At 37.6% G+C, this 27,922-nt stretch overlaps 1 protein-coding gene across 12 annotated transcripts in view; it reads right to left on the reverse strand.

The window, feature by feature from the left end:
• The window catches only part of LOC121361233 (activating transcription factor 7 interacting protein), an 82,974-nt gene that overhangs the window by 6,554 nt on the left and 48,498 nt on the right, over window positions 1–27,922 (reverse strand). For 7 of the 12 annotated variants that reach the window (XM_041481736.1, XM_041481734.1, XM_041481735.1 and 4 more), the window contains 3 exons: window positions 26,158–26,796; window positions 24,588–24,655; window positions 18,460–23,249 (listed from right to left, as the gene is read on the reverse strand). In XM_041481736.1, coding sequence (XP_041337670.1) covers window positions 21,720–23,249; window positions 24,588–24,655; window positions 26,158–26,796 — 2,237 coding nt within the window. In that variant the 3' untranslated portion in view covers window positions 18,460–21,719. Of the gene's footprint in view, window positions 1–192; window positions 306–2,428; window positions 2,615–3,491; window positions 3,672–9,273; window positions 9,353–18,459; window positions 23,250–24,587; window positions 24,656–26,157; window positions 26,797–27,922 lie in introns of those variants that run through there. The other 5 variants (XR_005956314.1, XM_041481741.1, XM_041481742.1 and 2 more) reach the window with 4 other exon arrangements.

Raw genomic sequence — 27,922 nt, forward strand, 5'->3', positions numbered from 1 at the left:
TAACAGACTGCACAGCTTTTACCACTCTGGGCAGGAGTTGCTGTAGGTGACTGGGTGGTGCCATGCACAGAACTGGCCGTGAAATGTCAATGAGGCTTTTCAGTGTTCTGCAGCTCACACTAAGAGCAGCCTGAGAGTCCCAGTGCAGAGACAAGGCTGTAGAGTGCATGAGGTGGTTGGAGCCCCACTGACCGTGTGCGCTTGCGGCGGCGGTCGATGGTGCACCGTGAGCTGAGGAGCCGCAGAGCCCAGAGCCAGCCCGCTGTTCACCACGTAGGTTGTCTGAGGCATCCGCACGGTCACACCTGCAGGGAGCACAACACACACTGTGAGCATTCAATCCTTCAGCTAAACAGAACACTGGAAGACCAACTCCTTGGTTCAGCTGCATGAAGCCAAATTTCAGACACTCCTCCAGCTGCCAGCAGACTGATGAAGCACTGTGTAACAACAAAGTCACCTCCCATCCCCTGAGGCTGTAAAAGTGAGAGAGAGCAAGCGCTTGTGTTTGCAGAGGGAACAGAATGTTCTTTTAGCACTTAGTAGCATGAACGAAATGGGTGAGGAGAAGAAGTGTGGGAGATACAGGCAGCTTAAGTATGAAAAGAACAATAATTTTGGGGTTCAGAAAGGAAAAGAGAAATGCTGCTGCAGCACAATGTTATCCACTCAGAAGGCTGTGCTGTGGATGGCACTGAAAGAAAAAAGCTAAGTCACTGTCCAAGAAGCTTGTCCTCCCTCCCAGAACAGACTCCATGGACACTACTCAGAGGCATCACCATTTCAGTCATTCCCATAGCAAACTGATCTGCCTGGCAGGAATAAACTAGACAGTTTTATAGCCTTGTAAATAATATCCGAAACTCTTGCAAGCTACCAAGTTTTCATTCATTTTATAACACATCCAATTCTTTTCAGTAACACTTTATCTATTCACTGTTGGAACACGTATGTTCTGTGAACTCAAAGCTTTTGCTCATTGTTATGGATTACCTGGGTTATCCCTCCATTTCTGGCTAGAAATACAAGATTTGAGGCAATCTCTACGATACCCTAGTTCATCACTTGTGTAAGACTGAAGCATTCTAATACTCCAGAAGACAAGGCAACACATTATCAGGAAACCACAGTTATTGTATGGCAATTTCTTCTCTTGAAAAACACACATCAAGCTACAATCCATAGGGGATGAGTGTCAGAAGTCTGTGTAATCTGCAAGTCCAAGGCAGGGAGCTCAGAGTGCTAAATCTTAATGCTTTAATTATAAAGTGCTAAACACTGGGGAGGTGCTTTATATATTTTTCTTATTGGAATCTCTCTAAGAAGCTGATGAAGCTGTGTGCACTCCTGTGGGATAAACAGTCACCTGAGCTGGCTATTTCTCCTCTAGGAGAACCTGGTGAGATACGCTTCCTTAGTATGACTGTAGTTCTGTCTCAGGAAATTACAACCATCTGAAGATAGTCAGAAATGCTTTAATAAGATATAAGATACAAACATAGCATTGCTTCTAGGTAGGGATACTACTCACTTGAGGCAGTACCAAACTGCAATTTGCAAAACAATTTGGATGGGTTCTCACAGTCAATTTTTCAAAGACAAAGTGCAGCGATCTTACTCAAGAAGCATCTGCTACTGGCACTAAAGGCTGTTGTAATGATAATATAAATCAATATACATCAGTAGCAGCATCACTACTAGGACATCACAAAAGTAGGCACATACTCCATAAAGGTGTTAAAATAACCGTAGTGTAGAAATTGTGGGGAGCAAAAAAAAACACAGTTAAAATCCACCATTTTGTAACAAAATATCATTTAAGCTCTTTATTTTTGACATTTATTACTCATTTCTGAAAATGACTTTACTGCTAGGAGGAGGTATCAATTATGCATTTTCAAAGTCAAGGGAAACTTGCTAACATTTCAAGGAAACTCAAGCATGTATCAATTTCTGATACATCCGGTGAGAAATTTCATCTCTAGAGGCCTTGAGAAAGGAAGGAAATTTGCAGAGCAGAGGACATCAGAGATTGCTAAGGAATTACATTAGGATGCCTGATAGAAATGTAACTTTTAGAGAGGAAATCAAACATGATTTTCTACAGTGGTGCTTATCATATTACCTTCCACTGCCTTGTAAAGTATAGGGCGTGTCAACCAGATGCTTAATTGGCACAGCTAGTGCCTGGGATGACTTAAATCCAATTTTTCCTCATTCACATAGCTGCAAGTAGAATTTCTTAGTAGCCTAAGATTTTTCTCAATTCTATAAGCTGGGAAAAAACTTCTAAACTCTCTAACTAGTACCAATATTGTAAAAAGACCAAAGAACACACCCAAATCAGAAACCTAAATGCCACATCCATGAGGCAGAACGTACCAAGCTGTGTCATGGTAGGAAGTGCATGGAAGGAATCATCCCTTACCTCCAGTCTGTGGTGTGACTGGCCTTAAGCCTGGGGTGGTCATGACAGCTCCTCTTACAGGATTCTGAGCTGGTGGTGCAGGAATAGTGGTATAGACCACCTGATGGTTAGCAGGAGTTCTTGGGATAGGAAGCTTGGGATTAGTTGGAGCCACGGGCCGATGAGTTACATTCACCGCTGTCGAAGCTGAGAAAAACACAGAGCACACCCTAAACCTGAATTCCATGACTCAAAGCCATATGCCTATTCCAGAGTACACATCTCCTTTGGAAACTGACTCATCTAAGCCATGTAAAATAAAAACTGTGTCTGTCTGCTTTGGGTACTGCAAGAAAAGTGCAAACAGCCTAAACAGTATTTTCACCTGAAATATTAAAGTCAATATATACACAGCTTTCTGACAGAAAAGATAAATACAATATCTCCCCCATTCCCTGCAAAGGTCTTGCGTGTAAGACAGTGGAAGAATAAAAAATCCACCAAAGAGTCTACAGAACACAGTGGTCATAAGGCAATTCCAATGCCAACTAATCTTCAGCAGTCACATACAGAAAAACAAGAAAAGAAAGAAAGAGGATCCATGTTTCTTTAGAAAGGGGAAAACAATCACACTACAAAGTAATATTTAACTAGGGTTAGAATTTCAGTATCAGCCTTGCCATTCCCTCTGCCAAAAGAATTAACTGCCAAGGGACAGACATAGGACTGATGCTGATAATGTTTTTTCTCCCGTTACTTAAAGAATGTACAGGTTTCTTCTCCTTCACTTTTACCAACAATAGTATATTTAATAATTTCCATGACTATCCTTAGCAGGATTTCTTCCTCTCCATGCAATTAAATTGATCTTGAATTCTTTTCAAATCAATAGTACTATCCCTTCCCCTTTATCAGTTTAAAAGAAAAAATGTTATGGGAAACTGACTAGAATGAAAGATTATGAAGTGACTCAAACATTCTGCATATTCACTTTAAAAGATTAGCAGAATGTAGAGCATATCTCAGTCTAATTCAAGAAAAAAACCAGCTACTGCACTCACACAGTGAGGTCAAATGCAGTTACCTGTTGGTAATACATGGATGGTGGTCTGGGAAGGGCCACTCGTTGGCACACCCGGCTGCTGCACAGGGCTTGGCTGCAAAGGTGGCAAAGGCTGCAGGGGTCGAGCCAAGGGCTGGGTGGGTACGCTCAGTCCTGTCACAGGTGCCTGGCTCTGGTTCTGCTTCTGCTTCTTGCCATCTGCTTTAAAATAAACAAAAGATATAGACAATAGCAAAAAGAAATTTTCATTTCTGAATCACAGTTTCAAGCACCACAGAGTTTTACAATCCTTTCCTCCCTCTCCCATTTACAGACTGGTGAGGATATTCGAAGCATGACATTTCTCTGACTTTTTTTGCTTATGCAAACAAATCTGCAGAAAACTCATTTAATTCTCCTCACTTTCATCACTGCAATTTCCCCTGCCCAGACAGACTCCACAATGTTTTATTCTATTATCATGAAGTCTGCATATTTCAGAGCAATTTGGAAACCTGAATTCAAGGGGACACTGTGCCACATTCTTTAAAAGCTGTTATTAAAAAAAAAAAAATCATAAAACCTTTGAAGGCCTGAACACTGCAGTACTCAAATTTTGTTCCCTAAATAAGTCTTGTCTACCTTTGATGTTTACATCTTTTTATTTGCTGACTCTTTCCTTTGTTCAATCTGTTAGTCAGTTCTCTTGCTGCTATTTTGAATTTTCACAGTATATACTTAGAAAGGGGAAAATAGTTTTATTATTTATAGAAAACTTTAAAAACAAAATTTGGTTTATCACATTGACACCCTCCTCCTTCAACATGACTTACTGACTTGTGATACTGACAAATATTGCCTGTATCTGTAGCTTACTACAGCAATACTTTTTCCTGCTTTAGTTTATTTGCGACTACATAAAATATTCATTAGAGTGCAAGTCTGTATCTAACCAAGACATTGCACAAGTTGAATAAAGAAAAATTAAGAAGCTTTCATGTGGACATTAAAGCAGTAATGGGCAGAGGAGGCACCCCTGAAGAACTAAAAAGCACCAAATAAAATAATATATTTTAAGGACTGACTCAGAAGGATTCTTCCCTAATAAAACTGTACCTACATGAGCCACTAATTTAGTAAAAGAACATAGAATATAAAGATGAAAATATGTAAATACTCATTTTACTCTTGAGAAAATATAACAATATAGTGAGGGCCACATTTAAAATGTTCAATTAAGTATACCAACTAGAATTCACAGCATTAAGAACAGGGTTAATGCCAGCATAGCTCAAAGTGTTGGGGTTCCTGGCATTTTGAGACTATTTTGATGGTCTCACTGAGCTGTGTTTAACACTAGCCCTAACAGCTTGAAGTAGCAGTACCTTTCACAAAATGCTGTATGATTCTATGAGACAGAGTCACAGAATCATCAAGGCTGGAAGAGGCCTTAAAGATTATCTAGTCCAAGCATCAACCCAGCACCAGCATAATCACCCCCAGACCACATCCCCAAATTCAAGACCTCAAGAATAAAACACCGTATGAATTGTAGCCCATGTTGTCTTTCTGTAGATTCAACAGCCTGGCTACTTCACTGAAGCCACTGGATGAAAATATACCATGTTTTGTTGTTTGTTTGGTTTTTTTCCCCTAAGTCTATAAAAGGAGCAGTGAAGGGATGCTTATTTTGAACACAGAAGGCAAGATCCTTCCTGCTCTTTGATCAACTAATGGGCCTTGATGATTGGTTCAAGCTTCTTTTATTGTCCACGATTATGAGAGATTTCCCAGTGTTCAATAAAGTACTTGACTCCAGAGAGATTCCTACAGAGATTATAGACATCGGTTTACTTCAAATATTTAGAGACTGATGCACATCTCAACTACCACTGAATAAATCATTTCAATGATGTGAGTGCATTCTTAATCATGACTTAGAAGATGCACTTACAATCCAACAAGCAAAAACCTTTACAGCCTACTTCTGTAAATGTGGTTCAAGGCAAGATGAGAGTCTGAACAAACAAGAGGGCTTTTCCAGTTTTCCTTTTGTTTTTGATTTCACACAGAGCAAGTTCATTTATCCCTGACAAATCAAGAAGAGCCCTGCTGACATTCCAGTGACTGGAAACTAGGTCAGCATTGCACCACCCACAGGAAACGATGACAGATAACTAACTAGACTTCATTAAATAAATGGAAACAAGCTGCAAAGGTTATTTAAGTAAAAAAAAAAAACAGCAACGAAGACTGGGTACATAGTAAGTACAGGACTAAGCTTAGAAGTCATTATGGAAGAGTTTCCAATACTAAATGAACACAGCATCATATTCACAACAAATGTGGACCTAGAGGACACAGAAAATTATGATTTATGGAAATAAGCATAAAATGGAAATTGTTACTACTGGAGGTTTAAGCAAAATTCCTACTCTAAAACACAAAACAGAAAAGGGACTAATTTCCATGCCCGAAACAGTCTACAACACTGCAGTTATAGCACAAAGGAGTTTTGAACACTGTTCTAGTTCATAAGTGGTATAGGTGGATTACAGAACACCAAGCATGCCACAGGCATGTTCAAGAATAAGAAAAAAATGATCCAGAGAACTACAGATTTGTTACCCAGATAAAACACCTTATAACATAAAAAACTGATTATGTATTTAATAATTTTTCCTACAAAATAATAAAAAAACAGAACACTGTTTTAATTTAAGAGTACATGTACATATCTTTCTTAGAATACAGACCCACTTTAGACTAAATTTATTAATTGTTTCAATATTAATAAAAATAATTTTATGATCCTTTTATAAAAAGGTCAGCAAAGTTCAAAGGGCAAGTATTGCAAGATACTTGCAGACAGGAAAGTATCTAGATTACTCTTAACATGGTTTCTCAAAAATTACACAGCCTTTTCATTCATATTTTTTGCACAAATCAGATGTTATTAGATATTAGCAGATATTAATATCTATTTACATGTCTTTTACAAGTAGAATTAGGCTTACTATTTATGTGGGTGACAATGCTGTAAAGAACATAATCAGGAACTGAGTGCTCCCAACAACACTAAGTGTTGATCTTCAATTTGAACTAATATTGAGCTAATAATCCTGCAGGAAACACCATAATGCTGAAAGTATTTTCTATCCTGAGGTTTTGTAAATTTAGGAGAAAATAAAACCTGCTCCACATTTGCTGTAAACGAATTTCAGTGGAAAAAAAATTTGGCCAAAGGTATATAGATGCTTACAATCACGCAAAAGCTGTTACAAGTGTACTCTTCCTCAGTTCAACCTTGAAGTTTTTATCAGAACTCCAAAATCCTAGTGCCGTGTTCTCACTGCAGGGAGACACTCAAGCTTTTATTAAGGTTTCCTATGTTTCTACAGCACATATAAAAAACCACTGATTTCTCACACAAATTCTAAACATGAACTAATCTGCACTGGCTTCAGCCTATCAGCTTCTGCTTTGCAGAGAAGAGACACACAGGAGCTAACCCAGCATCAAAGTACTCCACCAACCTTCCTCCTAAGACCTGGCAACCAAGGGGAAAGAATCTCAGAATATCCCACTGCATAATTTTTTAAGATACTGGCTCAAGCCCCAACAAACAAACTGTGGAAGAATTAAGCTGCAATGGAGCTACGACTCTGTGGCACTCCTACCTATAGAAGCAGTCTTACAATTGTATGTACAACTGTGGTGTTGATCTTTAATGGCAATTGTGAGGCGAGCATCTACTTAATGCAATTAGGAAGAAAAAAAGCTCTTTGAAAAGTGTTATTTTCAAAGACTTTTAAGACAGAAAAATATTAGCTGAAATATATTACAATACTGTGACATGCTACTTTAAAATATACCACAAATCCATTTTAATCTATCTGCTGGGTGTCTTTTACAAAATATTAAATAGGACTGGGGAGGTTTAACCTTGCCTGACAGGCTTGCAGAGTTCCAAGGCAACCACCTCTTTATCTTTTTGAGAACTAACCCTCAGAAGAGATGACAGTGATAAAAACTTGATTGCCTCAGCTATTCTGCCACTCAGCTTGTCAAATCAAAGTCCTGGCTGAAAAGGGACCTCTGGTGGCTGTGTAGTTCAATTTCTTCTTGAAGCTGGACTGTCAATAACAACTTATTCAAATGATCTGTGGTTTTGCCCTGCTAAATCTCAAAAACATTCAAGAGCACAGTTTCTACCATCCCTCTGTGCAGCACTATGCTGACTTCTTTCCTCCTCGTTCCTGAACTTGTAGTTCATGGCCACAGCCCCTTAATGTATCACTTGGCACTGCTGAAGAGAATTGTGCCCTGTTGTTTTTGTAACTACCCTCCAAGGAGCTGTAGGCTGCCCTTACACTGTCTCCTGCTCAGCTCTTTGCCAAACATGCCCTGGTCTGATCTCTTCTGACAGGCCATGCACTCCAGGCCTTCACATCCTGACACCATCAGTGGGGGCCTCTCCAGTGCTACCACAACTCTTCTGAGCTTGAAGAAAACAGAGCCAAAACTGGACACCCTATTTCAGCTGTGGTTCCACCAGTGTCAGTTTGGGAGAATACTTAAATTGAAATGAGAACACACTGTTGGCTCACACTCAATTCACTGTGCACCACATATCGTCTACTGATAAGAAAAGCAGACAGTCAGCTATCTGAATTGCATCACGCTTCCCTGATACTTGTGTATCTCACACACTCCCTTTTTGGTGATAACATCTCATGGAACTGTTCAAGGCCAGGATGGATGGGGCTTTGAGCAACATGGTCTAGTGGGAGGTGTCCCTGCCCATGGCAGGGGGGGTGGAATGAGATCACCTTAAAGATCCTTTCCAACCCAAACCATTCTCTAACTCTGTGATTTCTTTCTCACTGGAAGAAATGCTACCACATGCCACGATGATTTTCTACATTTGTGTAATACAAATGCAAAGCAAGTCAAGCTATTGAGAATGTTTGTGTAAAACTTGAATGCACAAGCTAGAGAAATAACTACCAAGGTTGTCCAGACAAATCAAACTTCTTGTGGCTGGACTTCAGAATATAGCACAGGGACATGCATTTAGAGACCAAACAGAATAAAAATTTTACCTCCAGTGGTAGAAATATTATTTTTTTCCAATGGAAATGACAGCACAATACATGGCCTTAAGTAGAGACTCATTACTTCTGTGAAGTAGTATCATTCTTCACTAATCCAATGCTAACTATAATTAGACTGGCCTACATTTACACGAGATTTATTTAAAAAGAAATGTGTTCTTTTAAATGATGAAGTGTATCCAAACTGCCAAAGTACATAAGAGCACGACTATATTTACTCTGCTCTTGGCATACAGTCCTAAAGCAAATAACAGTTTGCATTTGGTCTTTAAACTCTTGCACACAAAGTGTTAGTTAAACAAAAGATTAGAAGCTGTAATACTCTAATGCCTAAATATCAACTGTAGAATTAAAAGGCCTTTCATTATAATCAGTAAATAGAAAAAATAAATACGTCTAGAAGAGCTTTTGAAAAGATCATCAAGAACTCAAACATCTCAAATTACTCCCCAAGCCTGAGGTATTTAAAGACAGACAGTACTAATGCTTAAAGTAAAGGAATAATAAAAATCTTCAAAACTGTAAGCAAAATTCCTTTTCTTTAACACCTAACATAATTTTTTTAACTGGAGTCCTAGCAAACTGAAACACCAAAGAAAAAAATGCACTAAGCAGAAACAGAAGTTAATTCCTTTCTGCCATTCAGAGGACGAAATAACACTTGTAGCCCAACTATCCCTGCAGCTAGGAAAGTATTTTTCACCTACCTTGAGAACAGCTGTCATCCTCTTCATCCAGTGTAAGATCAATGACACCTCCTGATTCACTTGCTGTGAACTTCCCGCTCTGAAAGACAAAACTCCTTTGTTTTGCAAAAGCAAATCCAGGGAACACAGGTGGAAAAGGGACACATTGAACATTCAGGAGAGGTCTCAGCATTGATACTTATTAGAAAGGAACTGATGAAATGAGCAAGAGAAGGAAATTTCAGACCAATATCCCAGGACTTGAAAAATGGGCCATAACCTAAGGACTGCATTGCAGTAACAAATATTAAAGTATTTTCAGCTTTGTAAGTAAGGAGTAAAAACCCCTGATGAATAGTAGCACATTGCTATTTTACAGGTAAATGCATAACAATTTTCTCTCATAAAGTATATTTCAACTATGACTCCTAACATTTTAATCTGGTTGTAACCTGTCCTTCCTCTGCAGCGGCATAACTTTGACAGAGCAGTCATCAGGACAATACATTACTTATCTTGAGACAGCTTTGCCTCTGTACTTACGAAGACACCGACTTGACATTAAGAAAAAGAGAAGGCTTCACTGGAACTTGTATGCTTACAAAACACACCAAAAGCCATCAGAAAACTCCAATTGTATTCAGTAATTTCATGAGTGTATTCTCACCTATTATGACAAATTTTAGCATTTATTATTCTACATACAAATCTATTTTTAACCTTTCCTTTAGAGAGCATAAAGGGATCTTTTAAGCTATTGCCCAGGTTATATGTTTTAACAAAAAACCCTAGAAGACCACCAAACAAGATTTATCTTCTAGATCAACTGCTGTCCCTTGGCTGGTCAGACTGCAGAGATCACTTACATTTTCCCTTAGGTAATGAGAAAAATATGGGGGAGGTCTTATATACTTCTGTGATTTTAAAGACTTTCTAGAAAAAAATCATGATTATATGAGTTTCTACGTCCTTAAACTTGCTACAAAAAGTAGTTGAGGTTTCTTCTTTTTGTTGTTGTTTTGTGGAGAGATTACCACTGATTGTTGGACTGAACTGCTACGTATTTATGGATTAGAGTCATCAAGTTTCCTTAGGACAGACAAAGAGTTACAAAAGCACTATAATTATCAAAAATCTCTGAACAGTTAACATGGGAGAAAGTATAAGTTACCAGACCCACATGGTCTGTACAAATGCTGATATGATACACCCTAGGAATATCAGATTTTTCCTTGCAGTCAGATGGTGACAGATGCACAAAGCCTAAGCATTGAGATTATCTGCCCTATGATCTTTCATGGGGGTAAAATTAAGCCTTTAAGGAAGTCCTAAAGGCAATCCTTACACAGGCAAGGCTCTGAGGAGAAGTAAAAAGAGGTATCATATAATTACTAAATGCAAGTAGAAGCTGCCTGAATTATCAGTCACTGAATTTGGAGTGCCTGACATGACAGTTCTCTTTATTATCCATTATCACAACCTGATTTCTTTTGCCTTAAGTTCTGATGCTGCCACTGATGAAATTCTGTTAATAAAATACAATACCAAATTCAAGCATGAAATGCCTAACTAACTACTTATGAATATGATAGAAGGTGATAGAAGAAATGTCTATAGGGACTCATCTTTCCAATACACAGAGAAACATATTTCAGAATTATTAACTACAGAATTCTTCTGTTGAGTGGTTGCTATTTAAAATACTTTCTAGCTTCAGGTTTCTTAGTATGATGAGTTGATTTAACCATGTGAAGTTTAAGAAAAAGGCACATTAAAATCATCAATGATAAATTGATTAGCATAAAGTCAAGAGGAATTTCATTCCATCTAGGATGATCTTCCTAGCCAACAATGTGTATTTTGAACCGTGGCTCTCTCTGCCAGGAGAAAGCAGATTGATAAATGGAGAGGGAGATTTAAAAGAAACTAGAGAAAGAAAAAACCCAGTATCAAGCTATTAATTTCTTCCCACTAAAAAATACATTAGTCTGAAGTAACTTCCTTTTAATTCTTCCTCTGCAAGGAAATCAAAATCCTTAGAAAAATACTCTGTATGGCAGCTGGCAGCTAAATGTTTTGAAGATAAAGTTGACTGGCAATTGAGAAAGTTCTTTGAATTTCCTAGTCAGCAAGTGTCACAGCATGCATTTCTTTATTTTGATATGTCTGGAAGGCCAAAATCTTGAGTTAGTTAAACAGGCTTATTAAATCAACTCAGCCAACAAGGTCTCATACGTGCAACTCTCAGGAAGAAAGACCTTCTCTTGGCCAGCCACTCTATTCAAGGTTTTTTATTAAATGACCCTGGACAGCAATCTCCTTAGCAGAAGCTATCCAGAAGCAGTCAGGTTCTTTCTGCAGCCCACCCCAGAAGCTGCAGATCTGCAGTGCAGCCTTTGAGCAGAGCTCTGTGCAACACCCCAGTCCTGGTTCTGAGACACACATTCCAGCTACCCCCAGCAGATGCTGTACTCAATACACAGCACACCATGAAATCCCCAGCCAGATTCCCCTACTTCACCAACCATGCACTTCCCTCAAATGAAATTGAGGGGTATAGGAAAATCTTAAGGAAACTTGAAAAAAACAAAAAGGTTAAACATTGTGTTTCCTACTTAGAGGAGCACGGTGTAGGCAGGGTATCCCCAAACAAAACAGACTGCTCGTTATCCCTGTCATAAAGGTCAGGATTTTGACTATTTGCAGCATCCACCTACACTCATAAGGAAGAGGAGGAGCATCCATTTCTATATCCTGTTGTGCTGGCACACACAGTTTTCAGATACTCATAGATATCCCAAATTCAAGATTTCATTTGAGAATGAGAAGGAAATCCAGGAAGAACTGGCAACCTGGTGTTAGAGGACTGGTCTACATGACTTCCCCATGGTGAAATTAAGCATCTCCATGATCTGACAGAGCAACTTTACCAGCTTATCCAGATATTTCTGGAGTACTGACACCACCAGAATGGTCAAGACATACAAATTTAACCACAGGGCATCATCTGTGTGAAATGCAAGTAATAAAGAGTTTTCAGAAAACCCTGTACCCAACCAAACAAGAAAATAAAACCACCCTTTTTTAGTATCATGACTCACACAGAAATTCTCTCAGGGAAATATTTTGTAGCACAAGGACTTGAGAAGACTCCAGTTTACAACAGAACTGTGTCTAAGGAAAGACTACAGAGAAACAACTGCTCTTTTCTTCCTTAAAAAGGAAGGAATGGGATTCTTTGGACAAGATTGCCATGTTACAAGAAATGGAGATTCAGACGTGCTGGTCTGAGCAAAATTAGAAGACAACTTCAGAATGCTTGCAGCCCTGATGAAGTCAAGAGGAAGCCTGGCACTGGACTTCCAGTCATCTATGAATAACAATTTATGTCAAAAACTGAAACAAGAGAACAAGTATTTCAGCTCCTAATATTAGATTTCAGCAAGCATTTGGGTAGAAACTGGTAAAGCAGCAAAGTGCAGTCAAAGCATTCTGGTCTGCTATCACTTTTTGCTATCCCCAAACACAGGAAGCCAACAACATGAAACTGCTTCAGCTATCTGTGCAGAAGAACAGATGATGCCATCTTAACACCTTTCTATGAATGCAGCCACATGAGTGAAATAATGAAAACCATTAACGAGAACCTCAAACATTTGCCTGACAAGTTAGTTTATGTACTGCCTAGCAAGTCTTAGTAACAAAGGATTCACACACCTTAGAGCACAAATAAGCTGAAACAGAAACAAAACAACCACGGCATCATAAAGTGATCTGTATATATTTAAAATGTCACAGTTACAAATAATAAACACAAAACCAAACAAACCCAACCAAAGCGAACAAAATCACAACCCCACAAGCCAACCTGTCATCTCTGCCGCCAGTCATCCTTTGTCAGAACCAGTGCACCCATCTCCAGACCAAACAGAAGCTGCGCTTAAAACTGATTGTTTAACACAGCATCTGGGCAATTTCTAGTAATCTAGCAAAAAAAGTTTACATTGAGATTTAAAAGAAATGTAAACTGCCAAATCCCCTTTTCCATACTTTTGAACATTCAGTACTTTTGCTCATTTCATACTGGAATCTAATGTAGCTCCAGCCTAAGACAACACATGTAACTTGGAGTTGAAAGACAAAACGTAAGGTGAAGTGGTGGGGGAGAGGACTGCAAGGTACAACTAAGAGCAGAAAGAAAGGTGAAAAAAGGAAGCAGGAGGAAGAAGAAAGGTAGTAGGGGAAAAGAAAATAACAAGCCATGCAGCAACTGAGCCTGCACCACCACAAATATGGAAGGATGGGGTAAGTGTACTGCGAAGTTACTTCACTACTCCCAGTGCTGTTTATTTTCCCTGAAACAACCCACTGAGTAGAAGGCCCTTTGCATTTACAGTTTTGATCTGTTTTGAAAAGTGTGCTCCTTGAAGAAAACCTTGTCAAATTGCAGGCCCTCAGCCCCAGCTGCTTTAGTCTGCAAAGTCACGTCCACACCTATTGCAATTACCAACATGAAATGATCTGTTTGTGTGTCAGATGCCCCAGGCAAGCATCTAACTTGGCAAGTGTGAAGGGAAAGTATTTTAATGGCAAGCACAGAACTTGTGAAAGCAGCAACTGAAAGACCTTAGAAGAAAGGGCAAAACTGAAAGCGTAAACACTTATCTGAGTATTTGAGTGAAACCTGTCAAGTCCTGAAATAGACATCATAACCTCTTCTAAATTTCTCTTTACCAGTTACATGGAAACTGCTTTATAGTGCATATGGAAGTGAAAACAATGAAAAGCATGCATAAATGAATGCAACTACTCAAATTTGTGTATTTTTTCCTACTTCATATTAGAAATTGGTACTTCTAAGTTCTCTACTAACTGCAAAACTTTTGCTTATAACTAACATTTTCAGATTTTCTTGACCATGAAAACTACTACAAACAAAACTTTATATTAATTAATTACACAAAATCTCCATTAATATTTTAGTAATTACACTTCAATTCAGGGTTTTCTAAAAAGAATCAGTAAAAATTACCTATGCTCTCAATTTCATGCATATTTTACTGTGTATTCACAGACAACATAATTGCTTTCTTCCACTCCCAACCACTAAAGTCTTTTTAAGAAAGGAAGAAAGTGCTGAGAAATAGATGGACTGACAAATAAGATCTATTGATGGGGATAATTGCTAGGAAAAACTAGCAATGATACTGTTTCCTTGAAAAAGAAAGTAATTATACATTGACTTTCTAAAACCAGTGGATATCAAATGGATACGGAAGATATTTAAACAGTAAGTATAACAGAAAAGGGGTTCTTAGTGGTAATAAAAATTATGGAACTTGTCAAAAATGGATAAATACAGGGTCGCCTGAACTTGACGTTACAATTAAGATTTGCAATAAAACCAATGCAGATGTTTTATAATGAGGAACTTTTTTCCTTCTATTGGAAGACTCTCATAATATCCCATATGTTACTGACTGCAATATCAAATAATCAATCCACACACTAGAAAACAGTATATTAAATAAAGGGAAATCAGAAGGGCATCAGCCTTGCAATAAATGAAGGTCTGTCTCTGGCATTCAAGTGATTATGAAGCAGTTTCCTCATCTGCTTCTAGAAAAGCAGGGACATTCAGACAGGCTAGTACCATTATATTTGTTTTTCTACTTGCAGAGACCATTTACAGTGTTGTAAAATACAATGGAGTGGGAGAAAGAATATTACCTTAGCTTTGCTATCCAGCAACTTTTTCAGATCATTACTGCTGCAAATTAGGTTGATTCATTATATGCAATTTTGAAAGAGAAAGGTTTTTTACAGACACCCATCCCCACCATTTTTTTCTATTCTGATACCACAAGGAAAACAAAGGTAAGGAAGGAGACAATTTAAGGACCAAAGCACATATTGGTAAACATGATATTGAGAAGTTATCTCCCACCATAACTGTAATTGTGAAATTTACCACAGAAAAAGTTAAAACACCACAGCACGTATAGACCAATGGCAAACTGCTGTGGAAAACTGGGAAAGAAAACCTCTAAAGATCAAATGGAACAGCTCAACAACATGCACATGTATTGTACCAAATGAAAAACCAAAAGCTACAACTTGGTATTTTGAAGACAGTTCTAAATATGCACTTCTCTATTCACATAGGATAGAAATGATTTTAAAAGTTTTGATATTATATAACGCCACAGTTCTTTTCATCACAGAGATAACAAAGTTACTGATTGTAATGCCACCTGCTTTTCATAAAGGAACATTTCAGTATGTAAGAGAGAAAAATTAAGGGGAAAAAATGCAACAATGAAAAAATACATTGCAAAGTAAAAAAATAATTTCAGGGTAGTAAAGATCAAAATTCTGAAGATTAAGTGTGGCACACTGACACAGTGCAGACAATTTTATTAATAGTTTTTACTGTAACAAACTAGAAAAAAATCTGGAGGTTATAAACCAGACAATTAATGAAGCATCACACCACCACAATAGTACATGACGCACCAAGGCGTTATATAATAGCAAAATCCATCTTCAGTTATGGGGAGTGATGTTAAAAATATGTCTTGGGAATGGAATGCATGTAGAGAGGGTGGCAATACCGTGTTTGTATGCATAATTATAAGGTCAATATTTCATTTTGAGTCATCCGTATACAAAATTACAGACTTCCAGCACAGTTTAAGCAGTTGTGAAAATTACTTTTTTAATACATTTTGGAACATATTTCAGCCACAGACTGTTTCAGTGTTAGATTTATCACTCCTCAACCGTTATTTTTTCCAATGCAGTAACTCCCAAAAAATTGTAGTAATTATTCCAGCTTTCCAAAGATGTCATGATGATCTACTCAACCAGGTACCAAACATATTTGTCATCTCTTACCAAGATAAAAGGAAAATGATAATGCAATAAAGGAAACAGTTTACCAAGATCAAAGTTCACATAAACAAAATTTCACAGTGCTGCAATACATGTTTTGATAGTGTGTGGCTGCGTATTTGTGTAATACTCAAAACTACTTTTAACAGACACATTATGTATTTCATTCACATGACTGCTCCATTCCCCATGCTCTTAACTGGTACTGTGCTACACTTCCTACCAATCAAGAACAATGCAAGCATGGAAAAATTGAATAACCAGTTATAGTAACCCCTATGTATTATATACCCTCTCATTTCTTTGGTGCAAAGAGCAGATGTTGTCCATCTTATTGAACAGTAAATATAATACTTTTCAGATTAGTATACTGCAGCTTTTAAAAGCTATTATCCATGCCTGGAGTAATGGCATCATCAATGAGATTGTTTTAATATATCTCCCAAATTTTTTGGCCTCAAATGACAAATCCTGAGCCCACAATATGCAAGTATGTTTACTCATTAAAAACTGCTCTCAGTAGTTGGGGGCAGTTTAAGTAACACAGATACAGTCGCAGGGAAGGACGATCACTTTAAAAGTCACATGAGAATGGATTCACTTTAACTGTGCTCCTTAAAACAGACATCCAATTCAGCTACACGACATCCTGCTAACAACTTTATAATTTAGTTTCTAATTAGTCTCAGGCAAAGGTTCCACCTCACAGATGTGAGCTAGTGGCATTTTAAACAGCCCAAACATAACCCCATGGTCAGACAAAAGTCAAGCAGCCCATTTTACATATATAACTATATATATTTATTTTGAGTGATAAAACCATGAAATGCAAGAAAACATATTCATCAATAATGCTTCAACAACATAGAATTAATAGCTGCTTATAAATTGTAAGTTGACATATCCATTTTGCTCACATTATTTCCTAAGAGACACTTACAAAGTTTGTTACACATCGCAGAGTAATGTGATAGGAGTTATAAACATACTTTATTAATCTTTCATGAGATGAATTTCCAATAGGCAGCAAAATAGCTTAAATGAAACTGTAGTTCAACCAAAGAACTCAAGGTATGTTGGAAACAATGGGAAATGGGTAGGACACTGGTGGACTTTATTTAATAAACTAATGGTAGCTGTAAAGTGAAATGCACAGATGAAATTTAGACTAAAAAACAGATTTGCTCCTTAAAAGAGTAAGTTGCACATGAAGTAGGGAACAGGAAAAAAAAAGACTATCACCTGACTTGGTGTTTTAATAAATATAATGCAAACAATTCTTGAAGATTGACTTATGCCAGATATTTTCAACACATCAAACCCTGTTAAGATTTGTTCACTGTTACTTTATGTTACAGTGTAATAAAACTGCTTTCATATATTCTCTCATTATACCATAACTATATTTATATATTATATATAATATATATAAATCCTGTATCTATAACTGGGATTCATATTAAAATACTTTTAAACCAGTCTAAAGATCTGCTATATATTTAAAAATGCCTCTGCAACAGTAACATTTGCCCCAATGCAGTAAAAGTGCTTATCATGTCTTCAGAAATGCAACTCAAGGACCCGAGGCACTGGAATGGCAATTGATTAAATGACTAGGAACAAATAACAACCCTTAAATTTCTGTGTACACAGGAAAAATCTGAAGATGAAGGACTAATACAAGTAGTAAGATGTCCCCTTCCACATCCACTCCTTTTGGAGCAGGAAGCAGAGAGAAAGGCTGAAAAGAAGAAAACAGTCATACGGCAAAATCGTACATCCAAGCTGCATATGGAAAACTTTAGCAACTACTGAGAAGCAGTTCCGTTCAGGACAACCAGAGGTACTGGACCAAAACCACAACAAACCCAAGAACAAACTCAATTTCAAAGTATCCTTCCAATGCCTTCAGGTATTCAACACTGTGCACAGTGGAGCACTTCACATGGTACAGAGAAGGTGCATATAAGCAACGGAAATTTAACATACTTTAAGATACCATGCCAACTTCATAAAACCAAGAAGTAATCAGAGTACCTCTTAATTTAACAGCTGAGATTTCCAAACTTCACAGGAAAACACAGGGAAAACGAGTTCTATATTCACAACATTAGTACCAAAGCTGAATTATGAAAATGAGGTGCAAAGGAAGCATTATAGAAGGAACCAGTTACTCTCCACTGTTTTCAGGGTCATCTCCATCAAAGAAAATGGAATTTAATCAATAACATAGCAGTCAGTATTAATTTAGTTGACTTAGTCTAAGTGCTGGGGTTTTTTTGTTGTCATTGTTTGTTTGGGGTGATTATTTTTTTTCTGAAATGAAACAGTCTTATTTTAGGAAACCTGATTAGAAAACTCAAGATCATAGAAGATAAACTTCTTTCAAAGAATATCTGTTCTATTCGGATTTTAAAGTGAATTTTAAATTATGATTGGCAATTTTGCGTTAAATTTGCAGCCAAAGTATAAATCTAAGTTTAGACAAACAAACTATATTTAACCTGTTGGTTCACCAAACACATTCACTTAGAGCGGAAAAATAATGGGAAAACCCCCAAAAACTGTTATCCTCCTGTTCTGAGGTTCTCTGCTGATACTGCAACTGAGGAGTACAATTCATGTCCATTTCGACAGAATCCATTATGTTCATACAGCATAACCTGTACTGCAATGAACAGCACTGATTTGAAACTACACTCCCTGTTCCCCATATCACTCTACTCACAGCCAAAATTGACTTTACAAAAGCTGCAAAATATGCATTTGGTTCATTTTTTCTAGAAATAAAATACACGTAGGAAAGATTTATTTAACACTCTAGGTGGGAGGGGAAACAGGAGAAAGATTTTTTTTTTGAGTTCTGGAAGGTTAGAAAGATGTTCTACTAATTAGAAATAAAAGTTTACCAGAAAGCTTAGTAAATAATGATCCCAGGTCTTGTGAAGCAATAATACTTCCAGCCAAAATGAGGAATACTTTCTTATTTAAAAAAAATTTTTAAAAAAAATCTCCCATACAAAAACCCACATGGTAGTAATATTGCAGTCAGAAGCTTTGAAGTATCAGGTTCAAAGTGAAGGTAGTAAGAGGATACTGTACAAGTGGTGCCAACAAAATTAAAATTTCACAAATGAGAATCCAAAAAGACCCCATTAGAAGCCAACAGAATGGAAGTCAAGTTAGAAGCCAAATGATAATCAAAAAGAATGAGAAACATGCCAAGACTGGCCTAGAGAGTCCCTTTTTCTATTTTAATCACCATCTAGATTTGTGTTGAGGAATGAAGCCACCAGCAATTTGCTGTTGCACTAAGACACCCAGATGCAGTCAGAACCAGAGCAGGGTGTGTGGTCAGTATGACCACAGTATGCAGCAAGAGGGAACACAGAATCATCTGACATCATACTTTTCTTGTTTCTGGAGGATAAATGTTCAGTGCCAATATGCTGGAAGAAGCCTATATACCTGAGACAAAGATGGGAACATTATTTTGGGGGGGACACTAATACATATCCATCCTGGTGGAAGTTTAGATTAAATTCAGGGATTAATTTTGTCAGTTTTGCTGAGTTATTAGTTCTATGAATCCCTAAAGTTTGGAAATCTATGTTACCTTAAAATATCCTAGAATAAGTTACTGCACAGTTCTCCTATATTTTGAAGTTCTCCTGTATTTTGAGAACTGTCCGCCCTTTGTTTTTTCACTTTTTCTTCTTGCCATTAGAAAGGATCACTTTCTCAACCATCTCTAATTCATTTACTTTAGGCTTGACAAAATTGACCCATGCCTTTTCTCCTCTAGTCATTTATGTAATGAATTAACATTCCTACTAAGGAAGCAGGACTGTGTAGAAGTAATTTCTATATTAACAATTACATTTGATCAACTATCTCAACCATAGAGGAGTTTAAGATCACTAAAGAACTTTTAAAACCTTTTAACCTTTATCATGATCCATTAGAAAATGGAGCACTGTGTTGGTCTTACCCTTTGGAAAATTGATGCAGTAAGTATGAATAATTGGCACAAGGTCACAAAGGTAAATATTACCAGCCAAGATAAAAACTCCAACATTCAGGCATCATCAAGTCCTCTGTACAGACTACAGCAGTGTCTATATCGACTATACACTACAACAGAGTGATAAATCTCATTCAAAATTTGAAAACCGATCCCAGCAAGGAAGTTCTCCACAGAATTAAGAGTTTATCATGGTTAATTTGTCATTTCAGCTGGGACTTTTCCCTATTTTGTCCATTGTTGAGCAACATCAACACTTCAAGTGAAGTCCTTAGTGTGATAAACCATGTGAAGTGCATCTGTGTACACACATTTGAAAAGGACAAAGCAATTTCTATTTCATTGTTAATATATGGAAACAGTTTTAAATGCTATAGTGTTTCTTCTTCCAAAGTGGACCAACTATAATCTGTAATTCTATAACCAGTTTTCTATTTTTATTTACAGGAAGATCTCTTGTCATAATCTATGATGAAAATTATTCACATCCACTATGCTGAGAATTTCTACCTGTTAAAATCTAGGGAAAAGATAATGACAGGACCAGTTTACTGAGCTGAAGAAGTTAAAACAAAAAATAATACTTGGACAGGGTTCAGTGGGGAAGAACAAGATGTAGTTCTCGTGAATTACATATACTGGCAAAGACTAGAGTGCAAAGATGATCTGACCTGTAATGAAGGGGTTTGGTGAGAGGAAATATAAAAAATAAAAAAAAACCAAAACCCTCTCACAAGTTAGGCACAGAGACAACACAAACACTAATTACCTGGCATTTAAGCAAGAAATTGTTTCCAGCTCTTTTGAGAATGTTTTCCCCATTTCATGCACAACCAAAGAGATACCAATTTTAATACCACACGTATCAACAGTGCCCTCCGAGAACAGAATGACTGGAATCTTAAGCCAAAAATATTAAATAGGAAAAGGAAAGACCTGCAATGCAAATCTGCAGCTCACAGAGAAAATCAATTTAGAAGAAGGCTTAAAAAAAAAAAAGGAAACAAAGGCACAGTGCTCTAGTAGGTCTGATAACAATCTGAACAGAGGGTGACAGTGCTTAAGCAATTCCAGGTGTTTTCATGTGTATGTATGTATTTGTAGTGCATCTGTGTCTATTTCATTCAGCTTCTACTTTCTTGGTGCTCTTCAGTAATCAAGTATTTGATTTGTAAGATGCTACATTAGTGCCAGCAGTCACAAAATGTAATGATAAATAATACTCTTCACAAAATATAAAAGCCACACTCTTAGTGAGGAAAGCATATGTCTTCAGCTAAGTGGAAATCAATAGCTCCCTTTAATGTTTTTTAAATAACTCTGCTCATCCACTTGGAAAAGTCCCAGCTGCCACAAAAAAAGTCATACAAACTTCAAGCCCTCCTCAGTTTAAATTTCTGCTCCATAGCTCACATCTTGAGTGCGAACAGGATACTTCTTGCTGAATTAGACCATAAGGAATTGCCTTCGTCGACCAAATAAAAAAAACCAAATCTGATAATTTTTCCATTTTAGCAATTCATCTGAGATCAGTTCTATTACAGAAACATCAAGTCATAGGTTCTTGTTTTATCACACGCTTTATAAAGACAGGTTTGCTACAACAGCCTTGAAGGGGACCGGCAGTCAGGTTCCCACTGGTCATGCTCTTGGGGAGAAACACCTTGGACGTACTGCGGTTCAACAGGACCGGGCTTTTGCAATTCAGAGCTGGGTGTCCCTCAGGGCCTAAAGCCACGGAGTTTGTGCCAGGTAACACTACAGATTTTGTAGGGAATAAAATTTTGTTTTGTTCTAGAACAGTACGTTTTACAGAGGAATTGGATGCACCAGATACTGATTCTTTTATCACTTCATTTGGGATCTTTCTGTATCGATAATTGGAGGCATTATTTTCCATTCTATCTGACCAGGCCCTGTAGCGAACCTCTGCAGGTCCCCAGTAGTGCCTAATAGCAGACTCGGAGCGGTGGCCTGTCACTGCCATTATTTCCCTAGGCCCCAGTCCTGCTTCACAGAGGAGCTGGATGGTGGTAGTTCGGAGAGAATGATTGGTGTACCGCTGAGAGAGCCTGGCTGCCACACTTATCCTGGGCATCATGGTACCCAGGTAGTTCACACCCATTGGTTCTCTTTTGTACCAGACAGGCTGCTCTTGCATTTGCTCTGACGTTAGCTTTAGAGGGTGCAGGTAAAAGGCAGGGGGCTCTGGAGGCAACTTGGACAAATAAAGTTCCAAGGAAAACACAGGACAGTTTGGGTCCCCAGGCATATCATACATTTTACCCATTTTATGAGGATCTTCTCCATTTTTGCCTTTGCCAGGATATCTAAACATAGCATATCGACGGCCATTCTTGTCCTTCTCAACCACAAATGCATCTGGAGCCAGATCTCTTAGAATTTCCCTCCCTCGTTTGGCAAAATGCAACTGCAAATCAAACCAGACCTTGTTGACGAGTGCCAGGGGACTGTGCAAACCCAGCACACCAGATTGCTTAATCCTACGCAGGTCCTCGGCAGCTATAGGAGGATGGTGGTGAGTCTCATCCTTTCCCTGCATGCGCAGCATCTTCAGCACGCTCACAAACACCATGTTTGCACTGGAAAACTCTTTGTCCTTCATTAAGCAAATCTGACGATTATAAGGTGGCATTTTGAGATGCCGGTTTAAGCCAGCACGCATTGACTTGTAGCTTGCCACACTGTAGGTATTTCCATCATGATTTCTTATTGTGTAATAAAACTCTCTTAAGATATCATTGAGTTCACTTACTGGGACCAATTCAAAGCTAGGATCCTTGCCATTTTTGGCCAGCCACTGTTTTAATAGGTTAGCTGCCCAGCCAGTCTGCTTGTGGGTGTTTTTGATGCTCCTAGCATCCTCTTCCTCTTCCTCCAAGCCAAAGAGGACATCCTCAGGGAAGTTAAAATTCGTCTGTGCTGCTTCTACTGCTTCTTTATTTTCTGATGGAGTCTCTTCCTGTTTCAACTGCTTTTCGAAACAATTGATCGAAGTTGTACCATCAAATATGCCACAGGTATACGGCACACAGCGAGCTACTTTATGATCTGAGAGCTGCGAAGTGTGGAGTAATACATAATATTTGGGATTTTACGTAACAAAAAGCAGGTGGCATTAACTGGATTTTTCAAATGAACGGCATGTCAATTCCATACCTCACTAGCCAATTAAAATACATCAGGTGCTTCCTTTTTAACCATGGCATTACACATGCTTTAACTGATTTCACAGAAAGCAAACCTAGAACATAAACTACACAACAGAAGACTGAAAACCAGAAAACATCTTATGCCTTATTTCCCTCCTTCTAGCTCATCTTCCACTGCTAAATACCATTATCATACACAATCTGTTTTTCCAAAATTTTTCCCAGGTTTCAGGCTCTAACTGAAGAAAAATTCCAAAATATGCATCTTATACTGAAAATGAAACCTTAAAACTGTACTACTGTCATCCATTATGGTACTGGATTTCCTACACATCAAGTACTGACAAGGATTTTGAATAGCTATAATCCACAGGTATCTTTGAAAAATGGTTCCAAACAACCTTTCTTTATCTTAATGGAAAGATAGAGTGAGGCAGAGTTTATAGTCTAAAATACTAGCTACCTTTACCAGACTACTTTCAACAGGTGAAAACCAAAATATCGTCCAGTATATTTTCTTCTTGCTTTGAAATACAATTTAGAGTAACTGTACCTTCAGACACTAATGAATTTGGAAAAGCTGTCTAGAAGAAATTAATTTTATTCCTCTTAATAACATGACTTCTGGTTAATAGAAAGAGTTAAGTATGAGGTGCTTTGTGAAACATCTATAGACAGAAAGAAAATTATTTATGAAGAATTTTAAATAGTTTAATTTCAAGCTTTCAAAGCAAGTTCAACAAATTTTAGACAAGGAATCCAGAAGTATTCCAAGTTATCCTTTATCATGAAGTAGCTATTCCTGAAGAAGGTTTCTTTTCCTTTTTTGTTTTCTCCCACAATATATGGCAATCAAACATTAGAATTCCAATTTTAACTTCTGGATTAGTGTAGGAATGAGAGAACTGCAATAATTTATAAAATATTTGTAGCTATATAAGTTCAAGCCATTCAGACAAAGATTGGGCAGTCTTTTCTTTATGTGCTAGCTCTGTTTTAGAAGACAACATTTAGTCTGCTCCTGATTTACCAACACGTCTTCCTACAAAAATCCCATCAGAATACTTCTGAAAAAATTATCAGAAGCTCATGCTGCAAGTAACAGTGAATCAAAAAAAGAATAATATAAACTGAGCAAAACTACAAATGATGGCACAAAACAAACTAAAATTGTTCAATTATAATCAATAATCTCCTGTGGATTGTAACTTTAGAGTATTATATAGAATCAATCAACAGCCTACCTGTGCTGTTCCCTCAGCAGGTCGCTTGTTTGCCGCAGTATCGGTTGGTGGCCTGCTCGTCTGGTTTTCTGAGGGGTAAGAAATTGTTCATTTGCAGTATCTACTCAGTACTAATTATTGCTACCCACTAGCCATCTTTGAAGGCAATATTCAAAACTGTTTGACACTGAACGTTCAATATGTGACATATTTTACATTTAGCCCTGGTTTTCAATTATAAGTATTCAAGTTTGATTAATGTGCTCCTTTCCTTCTAAGTTTGACAGTATATTAAAAGTCTTTTATGAGCAATTTCCTTGCCTGAGAACAAAGTATAACTCCAACCTCTCCTCCCTCTCTACACATATTGATAAGCTATTCAACTAAAAATTAATACAATTGTTAAATATTTCTGTACAAAAAAAGACCTGACTGAAAAAAGGATGGTTTAAACAGACTGCAAAATATATAACTGAGGCAGGGAGACTGAGTACCTTTAGTAGTTCAGCCAAACATTAAACTAGCAATTTAAGAAGCTGCTTTAATATTTGATGCAAATATATAAATTCAAATTCTGTTATCATTCCTTTTCATTTTAACGAGAGCTTATCAGCAACAGTGCTGGCCCAAATCAGCGTTTCAATTGTGGTGAGAAAACTACCAGGGTATAAAGTAAATCTATGGAAACTGCATAAAATGAGACATTCTTTGCACACATAGGTCCTCCCTTTTGTCACTGTATCTCACCAGCCACAACCCTTTTTATGTTGTCTTAAATCACTTCTATTTGCTTTAGAGCTAAGAGTCAATATAAAATATAAAATAACTCTACGGAGCACGTATTTTAGCACGGGTAACTTAGATACGGGAAAATGAAATGAAACTAGTTCTGATGTCAAGTTCTGCTTGAGTTTCTTCTAATTTATATTGTGCCAATGAGGCACTTGCTATAACTCCAACACTTACAAATCCTAAAGACCTCTTATAAAAGAAATTCAAGGTATGTAAAATCAGAAGTGCAGACAACCATCAGGGCAGGACCAAAGACTGAGAAAAAGTATTTAAAAGTAATTAATTTAATTATTGTTATTTGAACATTTACTGTATTTAGAGACTTTATTTAAATACTGTAAGTGTACTCCTTTGGAACTAGGTTCATATTCAGTTAGTTTTTTCTACTGTTTTGTTTACTTTTAAGTGTTGTGAAAATTAAGTTACAATTATACTTTCCTTTCAGTATGCCTTTACTTAGAAAGATAGCTCATATTATTCTGAGAGGCTGTGTTAAAATTAAACACCAAGTTCTTAATGACAGGAGTTTGACTTCATGCTAGGAATTATATAAAGCAAATTCTAAATAAAACAAAGCTTACAAAGCCACACTGCTAACTCCAAGGGGAGTTTATTTTCAACAATGTCTCAAACAGATCTGCTGTAGAGATTATTTTGATCTTGAAAATTTCAACAGAAATGCAATCTAGAACTATCTTTGTAAAACACATTAAGAAACAATTTTCCACAGAGTGCAGTTTTATGTTTCTCTGTGACCACTATCTTCCTTTGCCAGTGTCAACATTCAAGCATAACTTACCAGTCTTGGGTGCTGCAATGGTGGGTGGTTCAGCAGGAGCTGTACTACTACATGCAGGGAGAGGAATCTTCATCTGTAGGGGTGCTCGACTGGCAGTTGCATTATAAAGTCCTGGAGTACCCACTGTGGGCAAAGAAGTCCTTGTGGTCTGGGTAACAGGATGTGTAGTAGGAACAGCCTGTACTGTCAACGTTGTGCCTATTGACCCAGCACTGGCTGTAGAGTTCCTTAGAATACCAGGACTGGGCACATGTGGGATGTTATTTGGTTTAGTTGTGTTAGTTGATGCCAAAGACACTGTAGTTTTGGTAAGGCTACCAACTGTAGATGAGTTTTGTACAGATATAAATTCAACGTTGCCTGACGGCTGGTTAGAGACCAAAGTCCCTGTGTGGCCTTGCAGAAGCGGAGTCTGGGACGACACTGCCACAGGTACATGCAGGATTACAGGCAAAGACTGCAATGAGACAGACACTGACTGAGTGCTGCCAGTGGGCACTTGGTTAGTGCCTACAACTGTAGCCGTGTTAGCTGTGGGAAGCACTGCTGTTGTCAAAGAGCTGGTGGAGGACACTGGAGTCTGAAGCTTAGGATGTCCACTGACAACTGCTGGAGAAGCAGCAAGGCTGGAAGCAGGCACTACACACAAAAAAATAAATAAAAAAATTAAGCACTTGAATCAAGTGGGAAGTTTCACTGCAACACAACAAATGGAAACAATTTATGATGGATGGCAGCAAGTCACTGGAACTGTTTGTCCAGAGTGACAGTGAATGCCCTATCATTTTAAGTGTTCAGCGTCAGGCTGGACAGGGTTTTGGGCAACTTGATCTTGTGAAAGATGGCCTGGCCCATGGTGGCAGGGTTGGACTACATGATCTTTAAAGGTTCCTTCCAACCCAAATACCTCTATGAAAAAGGTAGTGTATAATTACTTCTTTTTGCAAATAAAGGCTATAGGTACTATTTTTCTGTTGTACATTCTCATGTTCAATGGCCTAGTTAAAGATACAGTCAATACTGCATTTCTGTTTATAAGAAATGTCAGAAAAAAGATATATAAAGAATTATGACGCAGGCTTGAAGAAAGCTCCAAGATTTAACTGCTGAAAACATAAATAACAGCATTTTAAACACCCATTACAGAAATGGCAGAGCAACTGGTGTTTCAAAAAACACAAGAAAAGAAAAACTATGTCAGTTATGACTAATTGCCTTGTATAGGTAGGACCTTGTATCAAGCAGGTTCTACCAAAACCAAGTGTTAAAGTGTCAGAGAAGATATTGACTTTTACGCAACAAAATTTTGCTATTAATTCTAAAGATCAGGAGCAAAATACACTACTGAAAGCCAGTACATGCAAACTGTAAGATAATCCTGTGGGAAAGATTCAGCATTCGGTATTAAACTGTTTTTACAACTAAGGACAGCGAGACTATAATGAATAAATTAATGTGAGTTTGAGTCTATACTCCCTATAAAATTTTAATCTATAAATTCCATTTTTCAACATGATTCCTTTAAGGAATGTGGTTTATAATTGCTGTTTAGTTTCCCACTCAATTTCTATAGCCATTGGGTAGAGAGAAGGGTATCATCAGCATTCTATTATGATTAAGTACAATAAGGGGCCTGAGATGTGTTTCAGTTCCTAGCAGCCAGTTTTGCTGCCATACCCAGCATGCAGTCTACTGAAGCACCTCATTTACCACAAGTTCTGCTTGGCCAATTCAACACATTTTTTCCCACACCTGGTAAGCATAC

This window comes from Pyrgilauda ruficollis, unplaced genomic scaffold, assembly GCF_017590135.1.
Source record: "Pyrgilauda ruficollis isolate IOZ18807 unplaced genomic scaffold, ASM1759013v1 scaffold56, whole genome shotgun sequence".
Classification (NCBI taxonomy): Eukaryota; Metazoa; Chordata; class Aves; order Passeriformes; family Passeridae; genus Pyrgilauda; species Pyrgilauda ruficollis.